Below are 24,232 nucleotides of genomic sequence, written 5' to 3'. Positions count from 1 at the left end.
GTTTTCACAGCATTATTACTGTAAAATGAGAAAATACTTACTGTAGAACCTGTATACAGCATGTTGCTGTAGATCTGCAAAGCATCATGGTCTTTTTTCAATGGCGAGTAAATTCTACAGTATTTTTTTTCTCTCCTGTGAATCACAATACAGCATTTTCTAGAATATTTTTTTTTTCAGCCAAGGAAAGCTACGAGATTCCCCACTTTCATCCGAATTTTTACTTCAGAAAGGTAACATAATGTATTTCCAAAGTTTACTCTTGTAAAGTCAACTGTTTGTTCAACTTTAAGAGTGCACTGAGAGAGAAAAGAGTAATGAGCAGCACACTTTCTAGTAAACTCGTCTCATGCTGTGTGTGCATTTTATAATTTTATTTCCACAAATATTTCTGCATGATTTCGATATATTTTCTAGTCTGGCAACATTTAATAACGTCATTAATTTATAGAAGGATAGTATTGTTAAATAAAAATTAAATTGTGGATGTGATCTCTTTTGGTGCTGATCCGTCACATAATGTGATCGCTTTTTTTCCTGTCACCACATGCGCGTGAGGCAGTGAGCCAAAGCCTGCCGACTCTCGACGGTCTCGAGCTGAAAGCAAACGCAGCTGAGGTATGTACGTTAGGCCTAACTTAACATATTTTTCATAGTGATTAATCATGATTTTTCTGAATGGAAACCCCCAGAAACTAGATTGGTAAAATGCTATTCAAACTTGTGGGAGCATGCATGGGCTGTAGGCTACTGTATTAAGATTTGTCATCCGGCAACATTACATTTTTAACGTCTTTAATTTGATTAAAGACTAACGTTAGCATTGGGAAATGACATTAATTTAAAATGGTGTAATTTTTTGTATTTATTGGCGCGGCAGCCGTTTAATAATCTCTCGTTTCTTTTCTCTTGCTTGCTTTTGCCGCCTGAGGAATCAGACATTGAAGTTAAGCGGGCCGAGAAAACGCAGCCAGCTAGAGGTAACGTTATTTGTTAAGCTACGTTACTTTGAACATATTCTTAATAATTTCATGATTTTTCTGAACTTCATTGCCTTCAAGCTGCAGAAACTATAAGTTAGATTGTTAATAGAGTGCCATTCCCGACTTTTGGGAGCATATATTGTATTAATATTTGTCTTATCTGGCGACATTACATTTATAACGTCTTTTATTTTATTAAATAGTAGCTACGTTAGCTTTAAATAAAAATTATTTGAAATTGTAATTTTTTACAGTATTGCCACACACTTTCTCTTATGAATATTGAACTTGTGATTTCTAAAACTGTGTTTTCGTTTTATTTTGTGTTACAAGAAACTTCCACCCAAGCAAACGCTGAGGCTCAGATTTCCTGCCAAACACTCCCAGACTCATCATGCTCGGTAAGATCCAAGCACTCAACATACACAATAGATGCCAATATTAAGGGTTACTTCACATATAAAGCATCTTGCACTTACATTCCAAAAATCTCTAGTTGTTACTGATCCAATAGAAAAAAAAATAGGTATTTTTTCTTGGATAGGGTAATGCATAGCCTAATGTTTTTATTTTCAGATTCTTCGTCAGAATTAACCCAGAGCACAGCGAGTGCAATTCAAAGGTCCAGATTAGCAGACAAACTGGGAAGGTGGTCATCAGGGACTTCATCGAGTATGACTGGCAGAACAACTAATTCCAGGTGAGACTTTTAATTGTTACCTTGAATACCTTTAAATGGTGATTGAAAGTCAGGGGTGGCCAGCAACTTGTCTATTAAAGGGATAGTTCACTTTAAAATTTATTCTCAAGTTGTTTCAAACCTGTATGAATTTCTTTCTTCTGCTGAACACAAAAGAGAATATTTTGAAGAATGTTGGTAACCAAACAGTTAACTGGAGCCAGTGACTTCCATAATAGTAAAAAAAAAATACTATGGAAGTCACTGGCTCCAGTTAACTGTTTGGTTACCGACATTCTTCAAAATATTCTCTTTTGTGTTCAGCAGAAGAAAGAAATTCATACAGGTTTGAAACAACTTGAGGTTGAGTATGTGATAATAGCATTTTCATTTTAAAGTGAACTATCCCTTTAGGCCTGCCAAGCATAATTTTCAAATCAGGCAGTTTTACAGCGTCAACACAAGGTGATTCAACAACACTGACATGAAAAACAGGAGGAACATTGTGTGACAACACCAGCCAGTTAGAATACTTTTCCATTCAGAACTCACAAACATAAATTTCACTGTTGTATCACTAACTGCAAACATGGTATTGTGGCAGAAATGTGGGATATTCATGTACAATTTTATAATATTCATGTAGACAGTTATTAAATATTAAAGTAATGGCAAATGACAGAAACCAATTCTGTCTAATAAGAGTCGAGTTGCAACTCCATAATATTTACATTTTATCTTTTAAAAATAGGTTGTTATTTTTACAGATATTACAGTTTGTGTTAACGAAAATACATTTACATTTTACATCTTTTGTAAAGCTAAAAAAAAATATCAGCCCCGGGGGATGCTACTCCACAAACCACCAACAAAGCATATAAAAAATACTAATATTTATTTAAAACTTTATGTGTATGTCATCAACCCATCTGTCTTACTTTTAAACTTTTACATTAATAATGAATTTCTTCTTCTACAGGGTAGAAGACTCAAGCCCAGGAAGTCCAGGTCAAGTTTTAAAAGAATAATAGTTATGGAAAAAAAACATTATTGGAGAAAAACAATATTCAGGTTTGAAATCCTTCTGTTTTTAAAGGGATAGTTCACCCAAAAATTTCAATTGTGTCATCATTTACTCACCCTCAACCTGTATGAATTTCTTTCTTTTGCTGAACACAAAGAAAGATATTTTGAAGAATGTCGGTAACCAGACAGTTGATGGGTCCCATTGACTTCCTTAGTATTTTTTTTCTACTAAGGAAGTCAATGGGAAGTCAATCCCTTTAAATCATTTAATTTTTATAGATTTGTAATTTTACCCAAACATTTGAATACATATTGATTGTTTTGTTTGCTCAAAAAAGTGCTGAAATGAAATAAATTGTTCACAGAGAAATGTTAACTTATTGAAAAAAATGTATATGTTCAGAAAATATATAGATTTGAAATCCTGCTGTTTTTAAATCATTACATTTTTATACATTTGTAATTTTATCCAAACATTTTAATAAATATTGATTTTGTTTGTTCAGAAAAGTGTTTTTTTGTATGTTCAGAAAAGTGATGAAATAAAAAATGTACAGATAAATTGTAACATTGAACAAATTATGCTATACTATTTTTTTTATGAATTTTTGAAATTAAAAGTGAGAAAATAAATGGCATTTGTGACAGTGTCTTTATTTTACAGTACACAAAATTAATGCAGTTATCCTGATTACAGTATAATTATAAAATACAGTACTGTGATTATTACTGTACATTTTTTTTACAGTAATTAAAAAGTTACTGCGATTATATTTACAGTAAGAATACTGTGAAATGAAATACAGCAACTTACAAGCTAATTGCTGCCAGCAAGTTGCTGTATTTTTCACAGTTATCTTTTTACAGTGAGGGTTACAACCTGTCACCCACATCATGCGATCAACCAACAGCACATCACAAATATCCAATCAATTCCTAATGGACAAAAACCGAGTGCAGCCCTACATTTTTTCTTGTTCCAGAAGCTGTTGTATCACATAGAGAGGGGAAGGCTATTGACTATCACAGATTCCGCTTCTAGTTTAATGCCAACTTTAAAGGGGTCATATAATGGTACATGCATTTTTACAAGTTGATTCTATGGAAATATGTGTTGGCAGTGCCTGTACACAGCAAGCCTATAATGATAAAAATCCATTGTAGTGTTCTGTTCTTGGGTGTAATAATGAACACAGCAGTCATTCGGATGTTCCTAAAAAGTTTTGTTTTCGAAGGGAATATTTCCTCCAATCAGTGTCAATGCTTTTATGTTTGCATGAACCGTGAAGTATTTCTCACCAGATTTCTTTATAAACGAGTGTCAGTATGAAGCAGGTTTTGCTAAGAAGCTGCTCCTGAAAAAGGATCGGTACCAACTACACTGTAAAACATTTTCAATAAGTTATGACAACATGTGTGTTTGCATTGTTTTAACTCATCAAAATAAGTAAGTTACAATGTTTTAAAAGTACCTGAGCTACTGACAAGCTACTGAACAATGTAGTTAAGCTAGTAGCATCGCTACTTGTAGCTCGCTACTGCCCAACACTGATTAGCTGTAACATCAATCTGTCAATGAACTACCGTGTGCATCAGTAAACACATAGCATTCGTATCTCACTACACTAACGTTACCCAGCCAGTACAAAGACAGATCAAAGTGACATTATGTTAAAGCTGCTGTCCGTGTATTTACAAAAATTTACAAAAATTATATAATGAGAATGTACAACATGAATCCATTTTCCAAACCGTGTTTTTGTCTTATCCTGAATCATTATGGTACACTTAATAAATATTTAGATTAGACTATTTCAGGCCAGACTGGTAGGTACAGCTGCGGAGGAGCACCTTCATAGACATAAACAGAGAGAAGTAGCTCCGGCTGCAATGTTCTTCTGCAAGATGCATGCACTTCTGTTTATTAACCACTACTAGAGTGCAAAAAGTTACGGACTGCAGCTTTAACCAACCATTCAGAAACATCCTGTTTAGCCTTAATTTTCGAATTTCGTTGGAGCTGTCATCTTGTTCCGGGTCCGACTCCGGTTTAAATTGATACGGTTACACAGTGTCCTAAGAGACTCCAATGGCCATTCTTTCCCCTCAACTGTGGTTAAGGCAACACTCAAAGCGCCCTATAGAACAGAGGGGCAGGGTGAGCAAAGCTCATTATCATTTAAAGTCACATGCACTGATATTGCTTGCTGAAAACAGAGCTGTTCTTGACCAGGGGGAATTATGGTTCTTACAATACTAATGAGAATTTTTAATTAAAGTATATTACAAAGTTTTCATTTAGACACTAAAGAATCATACTAACTTGTACAAAAAATGGCATTATATGACCCCTTTAAATTATCACGTTAACATGCATTTGTTGTGCATTGACATACAACAACTTGCCATGGTGACAATGAATAAGATGATGCACAAAGCTCGACTAGGGAGGCTGATGTGCAACTATGACATCAAAATTCATCCATATGCACGAAACGTGCTTTTTGAATAGATGTCCACCGTAGTGCCCATGCATGAAAGGGTAAAGGGAAAAAAAGTTAAAGAAAAATGTTAACAGAAAGAAAACATATGAAGTCAAAATATATTTTGAAGGCTTAAAACATATTTTAAATAAAGAATTTTTTTTAGCAAGTTCATGATTAAATGTTTCTCATTTTCATAGTTCACAACAATTTTTTTGCTAACTGATCAGTGTTCAAAAAATGCTGGGAAATCATTGATTTCCTGATAGGCTTTCTGTAAAAACCCAAACACCTTTTAAAGAAGAAAAAAATCATCAACTGACTCTCAAAGCTGCTACAGAAACGACTTTTGACTTTGAGGACTTTGATAGAAATGTGAAGTAAAAAGTACAATATTTGTCTTTCAAACGTAGTGAAGTAAAAGTCATTTAGTTTCCAGAAAAAATAATACTCAAGTAAAGTACAGATACTCAAAAAGTACTCAAGTACTTTCCACCACTGCTTTTAGCGTAGAAAAAAAAGAAGAAGAGCAGTAGAAGGTTCTAGAGCCTTGTGCTCTCCTTAATCTGGAGAGAGAATAGAGCTTGTGGTGCTGTGTGGTGCTCCCTGCTGTTTAAAATAAGACTTAATCAACATTTGAAGCAATTTGAAATTCTTCCCAAGTGCAGTGAACATGACTCACTGATTCCTACTTGGAGAGTGAGATATATGCTAAATCCAAAATCGCCCCCTATACCCATCAAATAGGGTATTATTTGAAGAGACAGCCATTTGTAGTGGTAAATGTGGTTTTAGGAGGTCGATTTCGGATTCAGCCCATGTTTTATCTAGACCTATTAATTGAGGGTGCTAGGGCGCCGCCCCACCATAGGCCAAAACACAAAAACATACACTCAAAAAAATAACTCAATGGACCAATACATTTGTGTAGCCCTAACTCATTAAAATCAAATTAATGTAATGAAATGTAATTGAGTTGGTCCAACTCAATTTTATCATATACAGTTTAAATTATATTGTAAAACATAAATTATATTATAAACATGTCAAACTTTCATTATCATACACAATGTATATAATGAAAATTTAAGAAAAGGTTAGTGTAACTCCGTCCATTGGCAAAGATCACTGTTTAAGTTGTGTCAAAATTAGATATGTTTAAGTAAAGTTAACACAATTTAAATGTGTCATATCTGGGCCTGAATCATTTTTTTGAGTGACAACATGACTTTCTGGACACACCAAGTATCAAGAAATTAGCCAATAGGGGGTGCTACAAATAAAATACTATTATTTGTATTTATATTAACAAATATGATTTTTTTATTTATTTACTGGTGTATTATAAACCATAATTTTATCACTCTGCAACAGTATGATCCATGAAGTTGAAAATTGAAAACCGCATGTGGACAAAAATTATCATAAGAATTATCTATAAATCTATTTATCTTTTTATTATTATTATTTGTCTGGTATGAACCATTATGTCTATATATATTGTTTGAAGTCTCAAAAAAAAAATGTACATATGATATGGTGAACAAGTTATTCGTAGCAAAAATGTTTCATAAATGTATGATGCAACAGCAAATTAAAAGAATTCAACTGAAAGATGAAGGCTGTGATAATGTTGCCTATTAAAGAGATAGAATAAAGAATCTTTTAAGAAATGTTTTATCAGTTTCCATCTCTTTGAAGGGAAATTATAGTTATTATTGCATAACTATGGTGTACTGTCAGTATAGTATTATAATTATATAGAGAGACATCTGTGAAATGCTTATAGATTAAAAGTGTATTTATAGACCCCATGCAATAAAACATATTTTTCAAGTTGCAGACATGATTAAATTGTTGTCCTTTTAAAACAAACACAATTCTACTTGTCTTTTCCAAGATTATTTAAATTCTACAATTCTAAAAAGATTATAAATGATCCTTGAGGGCCTTGAGATAAATGCTTCGGATAAATAAACAAATGATATCTTCACATTCACGTGTCCTGTAACATCCATTGACGTGATTCACTGTATTCAAAATTTAAATGTTGACCACATTATGTCCAAATGCTTGGGTGTTTGTTTAGATCCTGATGATTACCATTTGCGATCATATTATTTGTCTTTCAATGCAATTTGTTTGTGCACACATTTACAGTGCAGTAAAACAAAATCTGGCACAAGGGCGGTATAGAGTAAATATACTGAGCAGTTTTCTTATGTAAGTGGCTAATGACAGGAACTGGTGTTGGAAACTACGTTCCTTATTGAAGCAGAGACCAGGAGACTGGGATATATCTTCAAGCAGGATTCTTTATTGAGAACTTGCGCAGTCTAAACAAAGCAAGGAAAAGTTGTGTCCAGGTAAAGGAACACGCCCCAGACATTAGAGTGTCACCAGTCCTAATCGAATCAGTATAAGAGTGTCATTCAAATGCACAGATGCTAATCAAATCACTCTGACCATTCAGAAATTGGACAGGGGCTCCAAGAGTCATTAAAAACAAAAAGGTGAGAATCTCAGTAATCTGGCTAACAGGAACTGGCCTGGAAACTTTGCATAACAGAATAATTAATCTGATGTCATAATCTTTATCGTAAATGCAAAATATGTACGTCCCTTAGTTTTAAACACATTTTAAAATGTGTAATCCCACACTGGCCATTTCAGAGGTTAGACACTCAAGATATTTCAGAATGAGGGTAAAAGATGCACCCATGTATGTGCAATATCCTGCTGGCTGGGGAGTGGATCTGAATTGTACTGGTAAGGAGAAAGCAGTTCTGTGAGGTTAAACATGGGTTCAGATTCTGGCAGAGAATGAGCTCTACACTGTAAAAAAATATTGTTGGTTTAACTTAAAAAAAATAGTAACCTGGTTGCCTAAAATTTGTGAGTATATTGAAATCAAAAATTGAGTTGATACAATGAAGGAAATTGATTTAATAAATAGAAACTCAAAATATTATTGTATCTGAACCATATAAAAAAAATGATAAATTATGAAAATAGCACAATTTGGCATGCTTCACTGCGTCTTCACAAATAAAACACAATTACCCAATATGGTTACAAAATATTTTAATAACATTTAAATAAAGGTTGTCGATTCTCAAAAATGTTCATTGTATTAACTCATTTTTTTATTTCAATGAACTCAAAATTTTAAGGCAACCAGGTAACTTTTTTTTTACAGTAGTAAAAAAGTCAGGTGTCAGGTGAGTGCAGTCAGGTGAGTGCGATATAAGAAATATAATTAGACTGCTTCTCTCTGAAACCGCTGCTCAGTTATAAGAAATGTAAAATGCAATGTCCTGGACAAGTAGCATGCAAAATTGATCTCTTAAAGATAAGATAACACTGAGAGTCTTCAACCAGGCCAAAGATCCCTTGGATGTGGAAATAACTTGCATAACGTTTTAGTACTAAAAGTCATTTAAATAATAATCCCTGATGTACAACGTTATTGACTTGTACAAGTTCAGTTTTACTGAAAACATAATGTACACTGTAAACCTGAACACTCAAAATACAAAATTGGTTTGAGTAGAGCCAACTCAAATTAAACAAATTAGTTCAATTTCTTTCATCTTTCTTTTTATTTTGAGTTCACAAAACCAAGACATGTTAAAGGTAGGGTAGGTAGGAATGATCTAAAACACTTTTGTCCAAATTTGTTTAAACTTTCTTTATATGTCAATACATAATTCAAATGTAAGTACTCTGAAAAAGAGAGTACTCTAGACTGTTTAATCTTCAATAAACACCGCTCATTATTTTCGTTCGGGACGAAACAAATGATTGGCTTGGCCGACTGTCACTCTCTCTCGCTACCATGGCAACCACCGCTTTTGCTACAGGTTCCGCCCACACATGCGAGCGCACCCCTAGGAAGAGCAAAAGCATTCAAAATGCATGGTGCCAGGTTTTGCAGTCAGCGAAGGCAAACAATGCAAAAAAAAAGGAAGAGAGTAGGCCTACATGTAAAGGCAATGCACAGAAAGTCTTTGGATAAACAAAGAAATCAAACGCGAGTAAATATAGGCGTGACTTTACAACAATGTTGAGAACTGAGGGACCTAAAGGGGCTGAAAAATGACTCATTGCTGGCTGTATTTCTGCTGGACAAGTAATCTTTCATTTTGATTATACATTTTTTTGGTTTAAGTTTTCATGAAGCATGTATCACTAGCACATGTAGCTGCCTAATATAGCTAACATAACATTACTTAGCATTAAGTTACAATATTATACACTTAGCCATTAGTAGAGATGATAAATACTCAATATGCTTAATTCAAGTTGATCGCTGTCATGTTGAATTGTGAAAAATGTAACTTTAGATAACATAATGCATGTGTAAAAGCTAGTACACCGCATCCAGGAACTTTTTTTAGAACTAAGTTAGCTTTAGCTACTACTAATCAACAATGCTTTTATCATGGAAACTCTTACATGCAAAACACAGTGTATGATATGAATCTTACCCGAAATTCATCTTCATCACAGTATAACTGATGTTATTGGGGGGGATGTATCAATGCTACCCGTTTTTAGCTTTGCCTTATAAATATAACTAGCTTGTTACCGAATTAAACAAAAATATATTTTAAACTTTACCAGTACAGGTATTCTAGCTTGATAGTGAGTACTAAAAGACATCGTATTTGTTTATATTCATACTGATAAAGTTTGATTTGTTATTACATGTGATTCTGACATGATGTCACTACATGCACACCACTCCATTCAGGTAAATAATGCATCTTCCAGCTGATTGGTCGGTGTAGCGTTCATGTATTTTGGGGGCGTGGCTTTGGAAAGAGCCCAGCAGGGAGAAGGTGGAGTGAATGGAAATAATAAGCTGTCTTTAAAACAGTCGTGAGAGGTCTACAGACACTCAAATTTTATACTTTCTTTTTTAGAGTGCTTACATTTTAATTATGTATTGATATATAAATAACGTTTAAACTAATTTGGAAAAAAAGTTTTTTAACCAATTCTTACCTACCCTACCTTTAAGTAATCTGAATTGTTTAATTATTTCTAGTTTTATGAACTTGTTTCTTTTAATTCTTCATTCTTAAACTTAAATTTAACTGAATTGGGGATGTAATTTCTATTTCCCAGCATGCTTTGCCATTACACTCAAAAAGGAGTTTTTTTTGAGAAAGTAAAAATGCAGAATGTTTCCTGTGATGGGTAGGTTTAGGGGCAGGGGCAGTGTAGGGGGATAGGATGTACAGTTTGTACAGTATGAAATCCATTACGCCTATGGAAAGTCCCCATAAAAAACACGACTCGTGTCAGTCGTGTCATGGAAACACGACTGTGTGTGTGTGCGCGTGTGTGTGTGTGTGAAAATAGTGTATTGTTTAATCAATGTTTTTCTAGTTTAGAAAAGTTTCTGCTATGATGGGTTTTCAATTTGTGTTACCAATTCGCAAGGCAGTATTTATTGAATTAGCTATAGTTAAAGCTAGTTTCCACTACTAAAATTATGTATTAATAATTTTAATTATAATTTTGTATTATAAATTAGCTTACTCTTATTATTTGAAGTTAAGAGCAAATAAAATGTACGAAAATGCATTGTAATAACCGATTGCCTTCATTTTTATGAATTCATTTCTTAAGTTTTGCAAACTTTTTAGGGTTTACAGAGTAAATGTATTATGTATTTGATAAAAAAAAACAGTAATATTGTTAAAAATTTACAATTTTTAAACAATTGAACTGTTTTCTATTTTAATACATTTTAAAATGTAATTTGATTCCTTTAATGGCAAAGCTAAATTTTCACAGGCCACTGTTCCAGACTTGTCACATGATCCTCCAGAAATCATTCTAATATAATCAAAGTTTAAAAAAAATAAAAAATAAAATAAAACGGTTGTGCTGCTTAATATTTTGTGGAAACTGTGAGACTTATTTTAGGATTTTTTGATGAATAGAAAGTTATATTAACTATGTTCTGACCTTTGGCACAGTGGTGATGTCATCACTGAAATGTAACTCAGCACACTGGGGTGTCATTCCCAAAAAAGAAAGTCGGTGATGTCACTTCTATATATGATCAGATTGGTGCCGTGTGGCCTGTTCTTGAGGTCTAAATTTGGAAGATCATGATACCACTGACATCAACCTTATGACTTCATGGGAAGAAAAGGTGAGAGAAATAGAGAAAGAAAGTGACCGAAAGCAACCTCTAAGAGAAGTTTCAATTAGATCATCCATGTTAACAAGATTCAAATGAACACAGAGCTACCAGAATATACCCAATGATCCGCTCCATTATCTGGCCAGTGACAGGTTTATAAGAGAACAGTTGTGTTAGTGAGTCATTGGACAGCATTCAGGAGGGACTTTGACTGTGACTCTCATAAATAATGAAGTTAGCCAGTGGATAGACAGGCTAATACACACGGCAACAGAATGATGCAACAAAGCAGCAAGGAGTGAAGAGGATAACAAATCAAACACTAGTTTGTGTCTCCCTGCACATTTAGAAGGCCTTTTGTTGCACTGGCTAATGGTGACCGTCAAAGAATCAAAATAGTATGTCAAATAAAGCACTTGTATATGGAACCGCCTTAGTACAATCTGAAATTATAGTTGTAATGTATATTCTGTCCCAAGAAAGAAAATACAAGAACAGTCTTGTATTTGATCCTGAACTTATGGCGCAAATGCTTACATAATCATTTTTAAATACGTTATATATATATATCGGTCGGATAAAGAGATAGGCCCTACTTGGCTCCATTGATAAACACTAAATGTGTTAGGGGGGTGAGTTGTCCCTAGGACAGGTTTGGGAACCACTGAACTATGGTACCAAACAGAGATCAAGTTAGAAGCGCCCAAACACCTCCACATTTTCCCTATTTAAATACAGTTGCACGAATAGTTGAACGATCAAGTATGGTGACAAAATAAAACGTGGTGCTTTTCTCAGTGGATTAAAAAGGAGAACTATAATGTATGGCGGAATAGCACTTATGAGAGTACTTCGACTCGCCGCAGTAAAAAGTCCCGGCTGAAAAATCCTCCCTCACATCTCTCCTTCCCTCCTATTGACAGAAATGAGAGATCACAAAAATCACAAAAACTACTACTTTATTCAGCATTGTCTTCTCTTTCGGGTTATTTTTCAATCCTCAAATAAAGATTCAAAAGGTTATGAATCAGCATATTGATTATTGATTCCAAACTGCTGAAATCACATGACATTGGCCTCCCACCAAAACTAACCCTTAGAACACTATATATATTTGCTTGTAGATGAAATGGGATCCCTTTTTTTCTGTAATGGTTTAATGTTGGAGTGTTAGCAGGGGGTGGAGGGATTCAGTCTCACTTTCTCTGTTTAATAAATGAGCTGTGAATTCTTCAACTCATCCTGACTGAAAATAGAGTTGTTTGTGACATGCTATGATGAAAGAGAAGATAAAAAAAGAGAGCAAGACAGTGGCAGGCTTTCTTTGTTTATTTACATTTGTGTGATGAATGTGTTTCGAACATGTTTATATTCTTGTCTCATTATGTAGGTTTCATGTTTAAAGTATTTTGAGTTACTGATTTATTTCAGTTTACAAAATCTGCAAACACTTGCACTGTACTGCAAACATCCAAACAAACTTATTGCTGACATGGTTCTTCCAAAATCCTACAGCAAACATTTGAACAACTTCAGTTCATAACTACAATAAAATAAGTGTTGCCAGGCATGGACATATTTGTGATTATGTGTGTGTGTTGCCTTTGCCCTTTATAAAGTATTTTTGACCTTCTCTTTTGCAAGATGAACGACAGGGCAAACAGACAGCTGAACAAGTGATGCACAGACTAAAAGAAGAATGCATGTCACATTCCACTTTCTTGTGCATGAGTAGGGAAGAAGAGAGAGAGAGAGAGAGAGAGAGAGAGAGAGAGAGAGAGAGAGAGAGAGAGAGAGAGAGAGAGAGAGAGAGAGAACGGAGCAGTGCATAGAAACAGTCTAAAAGAAGGAACATTCTTGTCTTTGTTTTTCATTGTCAGATTTAAACTCTCACACACTAATATCAGCACACACTTGAAATGGTTGTTTTGAAGAACGCTTTCAACTACTTCAAAGGTTTTAGCTTCTGTCTTAAGGTCTGCTGCCCTCAGGCCATTTTAATCTCTAACAAGTATATATTGCAAATATATATTCATGGAATATAGTCGAAGAAAATCCACTATTTTTGTAACATTTTAATGTTCATTAATTAAATAACAATATGTAATGAACAGCATTAGGTAGCTTTTCATGTACAGTGCGAACATTTTACAAGGGGAACACATATAGCAGGCGGTGGGACGTATAAAAAAAGGAATAAATTACCCCAAGCAGCATCATCTATTAGGAAAAAGACAAGCATTGACAAAATCTTTTGATTATAGGTTCAAATATACATAAGTGCTTCAACATACAAAAATACATTGTATTTATAATCAGAGCTCAAAGACACTTTATATTTGATTTGCATGTTTTTTTAGTGGGGAGGAAATTGGATTTTGGAGAGCAGCCAGTGGCCTTTGTCCTAAACAACAACGTCAAGAATTCCACTGAACTGACAGACAGTGCAAATGATTTTTAAGATTAAGTACAATACATCATGTTGGTATAACATGAAGTTTTAGCTTTTCATAAGAAACATTTGGACAAATATAATTTTACTATTGGTAGACATAGGTACAATCCACTTAAAACAGTGTTGCTGAGCAATTCTCATTCTAGATTTATCTTTTGACTTACAGCACTGAAGCAACTCTAATTTCTAACATCCATTAAGATTCCTTGATTCCAAAACTTACTTCAGAACACAGGACAAACCCTCATTTCACCAGTTGTCACCCCCTGAGATGATCCGAATCAAAGGTTCACATAATGATTCATGTAATCCTTTTCTACAAAACATTTTACGAATATAATCTTGATTGGCAACGTTCCATGTTTTGAACCCTTAATTCTCAAAAAGCATTCTGAGAATGTTCATGAAATGGGTTTGGCAACTTTTTTCAGTTTTGGCGTTCACTTTTATGATTTTAAATGATTCCTATCATAGCCCACTACACATAGATTAAAGATGTACATTGTCATGTAAACAAACTTACAAAGTTAACCTATCACCTTATCTGAACTAATGCTCCAAAAAACATCCTTAATATTTAAAATACGACGACTAAATTTTAACTCCATGACTTGATATAGCCGCGTAGTAGAGGACTACACTGAGAAATATCAGATTTTGACTTTTCTTCCACTTTGCATGTTTATTATTGCATGTTTCTTGCACAATTTTTTTCCTACACTTCACACATTTTTAGAAAGTGCATACAATAAAACACGTTTTGAACTTAATTTTGATCCACCAAAAATTGTTGCATCAGTATGGCATTTTGCTGCATTTCACTCAATATACACTGTAAATAATGATATTATTGACATTCTGGGGTTTAAAAACTCAATCATCTGTTGAGGTGGATTTGATTGGAATATCTCAAATATATTTCTGAATAAACAGGAAACAACAGAATGTTTACAACTAACAGACTGTGAGCCAAAGCTGCTCTTAGAGAGATGCAGCTGGCGCCCTTCAGTCATTCCCCATTCAGCTGTTTTTAAAGAATTTTCAATGAATTAATGCAATAAGCATATTTGGCATCAGTTAATCTTATGTCATTTTAATTTCTATTAAGAAAATGATTTGGTTTGGGTAAATGTAAGACTTGGCCTTAGAACAGTGTGAAGGAAAAATGCTTACCCAGAGTGCTTTTCAGTGCTGTTATTTTGGGACATCTACAGTGCTCTCATTCAATTCCAACTGAATGAGATCCATCAATACTTCAGACTAGAGCCAAAAACACCATTGGAGAAAAATGAGTGTGAGGGAAGATGGAAAACGGCTGAGAAAGAGAGTGAGAGTGTGTGTGTGTGTGTGTGAGCGAAAGAAAGAGAGAATGATGACATGAAAAAGAGTCACTGAATTTATGAGGGACAATGTGGGCGGTGAGCGCTGGAAAGAAAAGTAAAGTAAAGTAAAGAGAGAGAGTGTGTAAAAGGTAAGACAGAACAGGAACACTACAGCGAGACATTTGGATTTGCCTCTAGTGCAAACTCTTGGATAAAAACACCTAATAAAACATTCTAAAATCTACCTTCTATCGAGACTTCATTTTAAAATCGTCTCCATTTCCTTTCTCTCCTGTCACCTGGCCAAGACGCAGCTTTGCGACGAGTTTTAGCTTACTTTCTGTGCTAGATTGCTATCAGATAATCCCAACGGGCCGCTGAACGCTAAGGCGTTGTCATAGAGACAACATGCAGAGAAAGCTTTGGAGGAATATAATCATCAAACTTGATACAGTGCCAGTGGGCGGAGCCACAACTGTCAAACAGGAACATGGAGGAGGGAGGAATGGAGAAGTAGAGGCTGAAGCAGAGCACAGGAAGGAGAGCAGTCCTGTCAGTCATGAAGCTTTGTGTTGTTGATTTTCAACAGAGGCACAATCATTCAGTTTTTCTGCTTTTTGTCCATCTCTTGACATCAGTCTGCATGAGATTTCCACAAAGCCGTAAGTGCTGTTTAACCAAAGTCAATCCTTGGACGGTATTCGAGAACCATGGGGTAAGCCTGGGGTGAAAACAAAAGTAAAGAATGACTTCACATTTTCTATTTCAAGCACCACATCATATCCATTATATTGTCATAGTTGTCTCCTATTATCTTGTGGTGTAAAAGGCAAGGACACAAACCTATGGCCATCATTGTGTCCTCTGATTTTATATCAACCTCTAGTGTGCATGTGTGTGTGTGTAACTGGAGAAATATGACTCATAGATCTGTCAGTAGCTGTGAGCAAGGTTCTCTTCTTTTTTTTGCCTCTGCCCCCCACAATCACCACCAACTCCGAGACAGCTGTTCACACTTCTCATGAACACATACCCACATTTTCAGGGTCAAACTAACTTTTCAATCATTTACAAAGTTTAGTCTCTAGTCTTTCAAACTTTTTAAAGGCAAAGATTCAGAATATAATATGATGATCCCCTATCCTAAAATATAAAGGCAGCTATATATTTTAATTTATAAAAAATATATATTTATGTGTGAAATGAATGTGATGCTATGAAGACAATTAAATAATTAACTTTTATATTGTAATTATAACAAACAATGAAACAAAAGTAGTGAGGTTTTTTTTTCCATATTCCATATTGTGACATATATCCAAGTGAAAAAAATGCACGGTGGGTCTTGGTTCTACCCATCCATTGTTGATTGGATGGAGGCAGATCTAAATGCGAGCTTGCGGTCGATTGTAAGAAAAGTGCTGGGTTTAAGTGGACTATATGAGTTACAAAAAAATGTAATAAATAGTTTACAATAAAATTAGAGTTCCATTTCTGTTTTATACTGGCTTTTAAGGTGCACTATGCAACTTTTCCGTCCGCTAGAGGGTGCCTATTCAAAACAAAGGCGTAGTTTGATGATGCCACGTTTGAGCGCAGCTTCTTGATCAGTGTTGGGTAAGTTACTCTTAAAAAGTTATTAATTACTAGTTACTAATTACATCTTCAATAGTGTAATTAGATTACTGTACAAATTACTCTCTCCAAAAAGTATTTGGGGGGGGGGGGGGGACACTCAGTTTCAGTCAATCTCATGTCATTCTTGAGTACCTATAGAGTAGTATTGCATCCTTCATATCTCCGAAGTTTTATTATATTCATAAGAGTAATATAGGCTGTACCGAGTCTTTCCGGGGGGAAAAACGAGCGGATGGAGGCGTATCGTGTGGGCGGAGCTAAAGAATGACGAGCGTGCACAAAACGGTGACGTCCTCAAGCGTGGAGAAGAAAACGCTGCCCTAAATCAGATTCAAACTAATACATATATGATCCAGAATCAGATCCGGAGGCTGAAATAAATTGAACAGAAGGAACAACAGCAGGACGTCCGTCTCTGTGGTATGTACTGTATTTAGTGGCCTGTCTACATTTGTGTGTGTTTACTCGCAGTTTATGAGGACATGATTCGGTTTATGGACTATTGTATGCGACTAAACCTTAGCAGTAGCAAAACAAAAACACACTTCTTTGGTAACTGTTGATTTCGTGATGTCCTGTGACAGAAGTGACTGTGGAGATCCACTTTTGCAACACGAACGAAGCGTATGTTGTGACGCTTCCCGTCATTTCTGCGTTCAAATCGGTTCAAATGCAGCACTGGCTGCGCTGAAGCGTTAAAGTCATTTGATGTCACCCATAGGAATAAAGTGGAGTGCGGCGCGACAGACGTGTAGCACGGACTAGTGGATCTGCTGCACCTGAGAGCAGTGTTTTTGGGCTGCGTGCATCTAGTCACGCGGGCGCACCCTTCCGGGAGAAGAGCCCGTACAGCCCATACAAGGATCTTCCGCTCTACCGACGTCAAGCGGAACCCATACTGGAAAAAAACTCTCCGAAACTTGTGAGAAACCGGAAGGAGTATTTTTGACACAGAAATACTCCATCAAACGTCCAACTTAGTTTTTGAAACTTTGTCTATGTTTAGGATGGGAATCCAAGTCTTTAACAGTGTAAAAAGGGTTAGACATGAAACGGCTCTTGTAATTCATTCAAATACATAGTATGAAACTACATAAATTACTCTTATTAACTGTCCAAAGTATTACAAATGTGAGAAGGATACATAAAAACATGAGACTCTAAATGTTAATGTTAAGTCCACAATTGAATTATGTATAATTATATTTAGTATTTACTTCAATTACATCAGAAGTAACTGTATTTAAATTACAGAAAAAATAAAAGTAATTCCTTACTTTACTTTTTCAAGGGAAAAGTAATTAAATTACTGTAACTAATTACACCCAGCACTGTCGGGATGGGAGTCTGGCAGAAATCATGTTCATTGATGCGATTATTAATGTTACTGTAGTAGGAAGTAGAGCAGGACAAAGTGTTGTAGAGCTGAGCAAGGCAGCTGGAGCGATTGTTAATGAGATGAACAACAAACGACTTGTGAGCAGCGGGACTTTTAATATGACGGGACACAGTCTACAGGCGCCAGTGCTATTTCCGCTTTTCCGATCATGGGTATGAGGTAACGCAGCTCTATTTATCATATTATATACATTTGAGTGTGTAGATATGTTACTGTGCATTTGCTCGGCGGCTGCTGTCACTTTTTGCACACTGCTAAGAGTAAAGCACTTCTGTCAAATAAAACTGGAACCCGAGGGTAACACAGATATGACTCCCTCAGACGTTCCCGTTCCTTGGTTAAAATAGCAATTTTCTCACAATTTACAAATAGTTGGAAACATTTGCGATATTGTAAGTACTCAAATGAACAAAATATATTACACTGGTCTAGTGGTTCTTGGATAGCCTAGAAATCTAGATGCACCCTAGCGGCAGCAAATTTAATCTGCCGCGAGTGTCGTCTAGCAACTCTCAATACCCTTCTGAGCTGTATTCGCCTAACTGGATACAGCGAATGTTTAATCTATCAACAAGCTCTGTTTCACCTTCGTTGCTCTGGTTAGTGGTAGCGCTATCCTATCGCGTGCAGAGGGAGTTTGAAAGACAACCGTTTATCCCGCCCCTCGGATTGAGCCCCGTCAATGGTGAGTTTCCAGACCAAACATCTTGATGTGGGTCTGGCTTGTCAGGCTAGTTCTTGGATATTTTACTGCAAAAATACTACATAGTGCACCTTTAAAGTGTTATCAGGGAAAATATGAAGTTTTTAGTAAGTGTTTTGGTGACAAAACTATATGTAGCTTTGCTTTGTTCTTACTGATAAAAACTAGAATGCCTGAATAAAACAATCACAATTAATCTCATTATTTAATAGGTTTTTAGAACGCAGAATAGTAGTAGTGGTAGTATTTGATTGTATTACCATATCAGCATCACAGGCCAACAGCAGAATAAAATAGTATTATTACCAGATTTGGTGAATGTGACGGTAAATTTAAAAAGCTGTAACCTAAGTGTGCAGTTACTTTGACAGCCCTAAAAATAACTTAAAAGGTAATCTTGCAAACACACACATAAACACATACACATGTACATTTGCTTTTCAATAATGGTGGTGACTTTCCAATGACTTCTATTGTTTTTACACTGAGATAATGATATTTTTCCATCCATGAACCCTGTAGAAAATACGTGTTTATAAAGCCATTTTCCTCTGAAGATGGTAGGCTGGTCCATGTAATGTAAGTCATTCTGGTTTTACTATCCTTGGGGGACATTCAGTCCAAACAATGTTGGTAGAAATTGACCCATACACACTTACGCTGTCACCCTGAAGTCTCCAGCGAGTGCGGTAGATGAATTCCAGGGTGTGGTCTTTCCCCATGATCTCCCCGTTACACAAAACGTCGAGCTGTACAAAACACAGACAAGCATGTTTTATAAGCTTTATGAAATAATAATAGGCACATTAAAACTATGGCATTGTGTTATATATGCACTTAGTCAAACATTGAACAGGAGAGGCTAAGAAAAACATCCTCAGAAACAATTTTCATTGAATATTAAGTATCACAACTGACGGGTAAATCCCATCAAGGGCTTATTTATTAATATCTGTAGTTGAACTGTAAAGAACCCTATTAATTCTCAGTACACTCACACAAATGCATTGACAGCCCAGTGAGACTGTAATAAAACAATATTTTACCTCATAAGAGCTTGGCAGCTTCAATTTTACACAGAGGAACTTCTTAATGGTTCCCACCGTAACACGGGTGGAGCAACGGATGAATTTCTTCATTAAACCCTGTTTCAGAGACAGGGTTTATGGGGTGCAAATTATAAACATGCACGTACACACACACACACACACACACACACACACACAACCCAACATATACACACATTATATTGAACTATACTGTCTCTGTGCACCTTAACTATGCTTTCTCCTGATTGGCCATTGTTACGTAAACAGTCCAGGCAAATAGCGATCTGAGGATCACTCCTGTGGTAGTCTCCACCTTTCCCATCATCATCCTCTTCATCACTCAGATGAGCTTTCTTAGCCCTAGGGCCATCTATAAGACAAAGGAAATCTTAAAATATATTGGTATATTTACTGTATGTGTGGTACATGTGACTGTGTGTGTGAGGGGTTGTGTATAGAATAGTTAATTATTACCTTCTCCATTTGCTTTGATTTTATTTTTTCTCCAAAACTCACTTTCCTGTTGTTCCTCCTCTAGTAAATAAACACAATAATTTAAAGAAAGTACATTAAGAATCAATTTACAGATATAGAAACATGTACCAACCAAAGCACAACTACATGACCTACAGAGTGCATCTCTGAAGTGCATTATATAGGATAAAGTCTCTGTGTCTCTCTCTCTCGCTCTCGCTCTCTCTCTATATATATATGTTTGTGTGTGTGTGTGTGTGTATACAAATCTCACTCTCTCTTAGTCCAGGCACCAGCTTGAAGATGATCTCCTCCAGGGTTTTATCTAGCCTGCAAAAAAGTGAAGCCAAGATACCAAATAAAACACAGAGGACTTGTGTGTGTACTTAATCTGTGCATGTGAGAAATGAGAGAGGGTGAGTTTGGTTACCTCAGCATCTCTAAAGGATTGGTTTCATGGACCTGTATCCCACATTCTGGACACTCATTACTCTCCTCAAAGTGCTGAACAATACAACTCTTACAAACTAGGAGAGTGGAAAAGGAAGAGAAGGAAGAACAGAAGAGGGACAAGATAATGAAAGAATGAGGGCAAAGTACTCTAAAACTTTAAAACGTTTTAAAACTTAAATTGAAGCTCACTGATGTTAAAATAATAATAAATAATTAAAAAATGAAAAATGTCTGCATTTAAAATAACTGTTCAACATACACAACCGTTGAAAAGTTTGGGGGCAGTATGTTTTATTTTTAAGAAATATATATTTTTATTTAGCAAGGATGCATTAAAGACAATGCTAAAAAAAGATTTATATTTCAAATAAATGTTATTTTGAATGTTTCCCCAAAAATATTAAACAGTGAAAAGTGTTATTTAAAATTAATAATAAAAAAAAATCTTGAGTACCAAAGCATATTAGAATGATTTCTGAAAGATCATGTGACAATGACGAGTTAAATAATGGCTGATAAAAATACAACTTTGCCATCACAGGAATACATTTCATTTAAATACTTTTTTTCTTTACAATATTACTGTTTTTACTTTTATTTAAATAACATTTTCCATTTTCATATTAATTTTCCATTTTCATAATTCCGTTTTCCATTACATATTAATGACAATAATAGCAGCCCTTTTTCAGGATATAGCTGAACCATACACATTTTACACAAACCTTCAAATACACTCATCATATAATGAAACAGAACAACAGGCCAGTTCGTTCTTATTTTTGATAATGAAGATTACAACACCAAAGAAAGATAAAACTATTTGGGGAGAAGAAGGATTAGGTTTGTTTTTATTATCAGAAAAGAGATATGGTCATAGAGAACATAATGCAGATGAGCGAGACATGAATTACTCACAAGTGTGCAGGCATTCCGTGACAGCGGTGGGCTTGATCAGGTATCCATGGCAAATTGAGCAGGTTATGTGTCTGTTGAAATCTCGGATCAGGTGCTTTCGGTGGGTCGCCATCTCGACTCAAAGGTCAGAGGTCAGGAGATTCACACTGTTGCCTGCGCTCCCACATAGGGTTGCCACGGTGATTCCATCATTGCCTCTGTTTTGAGGCAGTTGTAACTCTGATCTGAAGACATTATTGTTGAGATTGACTCTAGCATTAAAATAAAACATAGGTTTATTGTTAGAATACCAATTACCAACTTTTAGTTTGAATTTTCAGTTACATATTTTAATGCCACACAACAAGCAAGGTATCAAAACTGATTACACCACATATTTGGTTTTAAAAACAGTCCAACTCAAACAGACTTGAACTGAACCTTGTTAGTCAAAGTGTAGAGTTCAGGACTCCATTCAGTATGAAAACTTTTAGGAAAGTCCCTGTCAGAAGAGACGAGGAAAGCAAAGGGTGTGTCATTTCAGGAGTTCTTTTGAGTTTTCATTGGCTTGATGTTAAGTTTGTGTGGTCATAATATAACCACCAGATACTGCAGAATATTGAGGCCCTCTTTCTTTTGCATCAAATGCACACACAACAAAGTCTTGCCCATTTAAAACTAAATTTAGTACTGAGTGAAGTCTTCTAGCAAGTAGAATGAAATAATATTTTTTTGTGGGTCAGACAAGGTTCGGAATGTTTCACCAATGCATTTCACTAAATCGCAACACTTAATTAACCAATTTATTAACATCTATTCATTTATTTTTAGTTTAAAGTAACACTCTGAACTACCACAGCAAATGTTTTGGTGGGGAAAAAGAAAACTATACAATAAGCTATGCCTTTAAACAAATAGCCTATTTTTTCAAGTAAACATTTGAACTGTTCTTTCTTAATTCTGTTAAGCAAATGAATACAGATAAATAGACTGAAAATAACTAAATCAAAGATAAACTACTCGAAGTGATCATTACAGGCCTTTAAACATGACATGAAAGTATGCCATTGCACATATTGACCCCTATGTGACAACATGCCCCTATAGTATGGCACTATACGACTATACTATAAGTTCGTCGTTTTTGAAGTCGAAATTCACAAAAATGTTGTTTTTTATAACTAGTAGCACTTAACGAGAACATACACTTGTAAATAGACTACTTGGGTCTCTGAGGGTTAAACTTTTAAACAGATTTACACATTACACATGCACTGTTACTGTGTTTGAGAAACACAACGCCATCGGTTAATAATTTTTCACGATGACGTACTCCTTACGATGCTCTCTGCCTTTTATGTAATACATATTTGTATAAGAGGAAAACAGAAACTCATAGGCTGCTATTCGATTAATAACTAACATAAATGGATTGTGATCGTCCCTTTTAAACGCACTATAAACCCATAACCTGTTCATATGAAGCTTTTAGTGTGCATCCGAAACGCGTAGTGTGTCACAGTCCCGTTATCTCATCAGCGCTAGCTGTGCGGTGCGCACGGCGTCAAGGACTGCGTGACGTCATCCCCATGGAAATTATAACACATGGCAAGTTGAGCTCGTCTCGCGTCGTCGTTTTAACATTCTATAATGATGTATCTATCTGCTCCACTAGTGCGGACTGACGGCCACACAGCCTCTGTCGTACCACATGACACAATTTCTCCCCTCCCCAAACTTTACACACATTCGGTGCCCCCAAACCGATAACGTAGCGCAGATTCCCACGTTTCGTGGCCATCCGAGATACACTTACCGTTACGTATCCCCTCGCCTCGCTCTGTGCTGGGCCGTTAATGGAGACTGAAAAGCCAGAGAGAGTCACATCGTTGCAGCCCGGCGTAGAATTGAGCGCGTGCAGGCAGTGCGTGGCTGGTAAACTCGCGGCCGACACGGAACTGGCAGCAGCACGCGCAGAGAGAGGAGCGCTCGCGCAGAGAAGGGGCGGGGGACTCACGCGCTTGTTTACGCGGTGCTGTGAAGATTGATACCAGCGGAGGGAGCGAACAGTTCAGAACAGTTTCTCTACATTCGTTACATTATTAAGAGAAAATGACTTGGACCAGTACAAAGACAGATTGAATTGTGTGTTTGTATATATATATATATATATATATATATATATATATATATATATATATATATATATATATATATATATATATATATATATATATATATATATATATATCCGACACGCTGACAATACGTTTTGGCTCTGATGTTTTTATATGTATTAATACATTTCAAAATAAAACAACCTTTGTGACAACATGACAAAATAAATTAACCCCTGTGACAACATGCCCCGATAATACGACACTAGTCTTTATTATAGCCTAATGTATTATATATTTACATTTTAAATATTTAAGTTTTTTGTCTTGATGAGAAGTTCAAACTTTTGTTTTACATGCCTTTATTAAATCTTCCTTCATTATATATACC

General features: G+C 35.5%; 1 protein-coding gene and 1 long non-coding RNA gene across 2 annotated transcripts; one reads left to right on the top strand and one right to left on the bottom strand.

Annotated features, from left to right (window-relative positions):
• The first annotated feature begins 384 nt into the window (after window positions 1–384).
• Window positions 385–3,110, top strand: LOC137090652 (uncharacterized). The gene is made up of 5 exons (XR_010907936.1): window positions 385–618; window positions 939–980; window positions 1,317–1,384; window positions 1,560–1,683; window positions 2,642–3,110. It is a non-coding gene; the product is annotated as an uncharacterized lncRNA (long non-coding RNA).
• Window positions 3,111–12,648: 9,538 nt separating this feature from the next.
• Window positions 12,649–23,745, bottom strand: pcgf5a (polycomb group ring finger 5a). Its single transcript, XM_067455574.1, has 9 exons — window positions 23,541–23,745; window positions 21,746–21,994; window positions 20,805–20,901; window positions 20,649–20,704; window positions 20,375–20,434; window positions 20,125–20,270; window positions 19,898–19,996; window positions 19,511–19,600; window positions 12,649–15,832 (listed from the first exon to the last, which is right to left on the bottom strand). The coding sequence occupies exons 2-9, from the start codon at window positions 21,855–21,857 to the stop codon at window positions 15,785–15,787; spliced, it is 708 nt and encodes a 235-aa protein (XP_067311675.1). The 5' UTR covers window positions 21,858–21,994; window positions 23,541–23,745; the 3' UTR covers window positions 12,649–15,784.
• Window positions 23,746–24,232: the final 487 nt, after the last annotated feature.

The sequence above is a fragment of the Pseudorasbora parva genome, chromosome 10 (genome assembly GCF_024679245.1).
Source record: "Pseudorasbora parva isolate DD20220531a chromosome 10, ASM2467924v1, whole genome shotgun sequence".
In the NCBI taxonomy this organism is placed as follows: domain Eukaryota; kingdom Metazoa; phylum Chordata; class Actinopteri; order Cypriniformes; family Gobionidae; genus Pseudorasbora; species Pseudorasbora parva.
The sequence above is the reverse complement of the archived record's forward strand: the minus strand, read 5'-3'. Positions and strand labels throughout refer to the sequence as shown.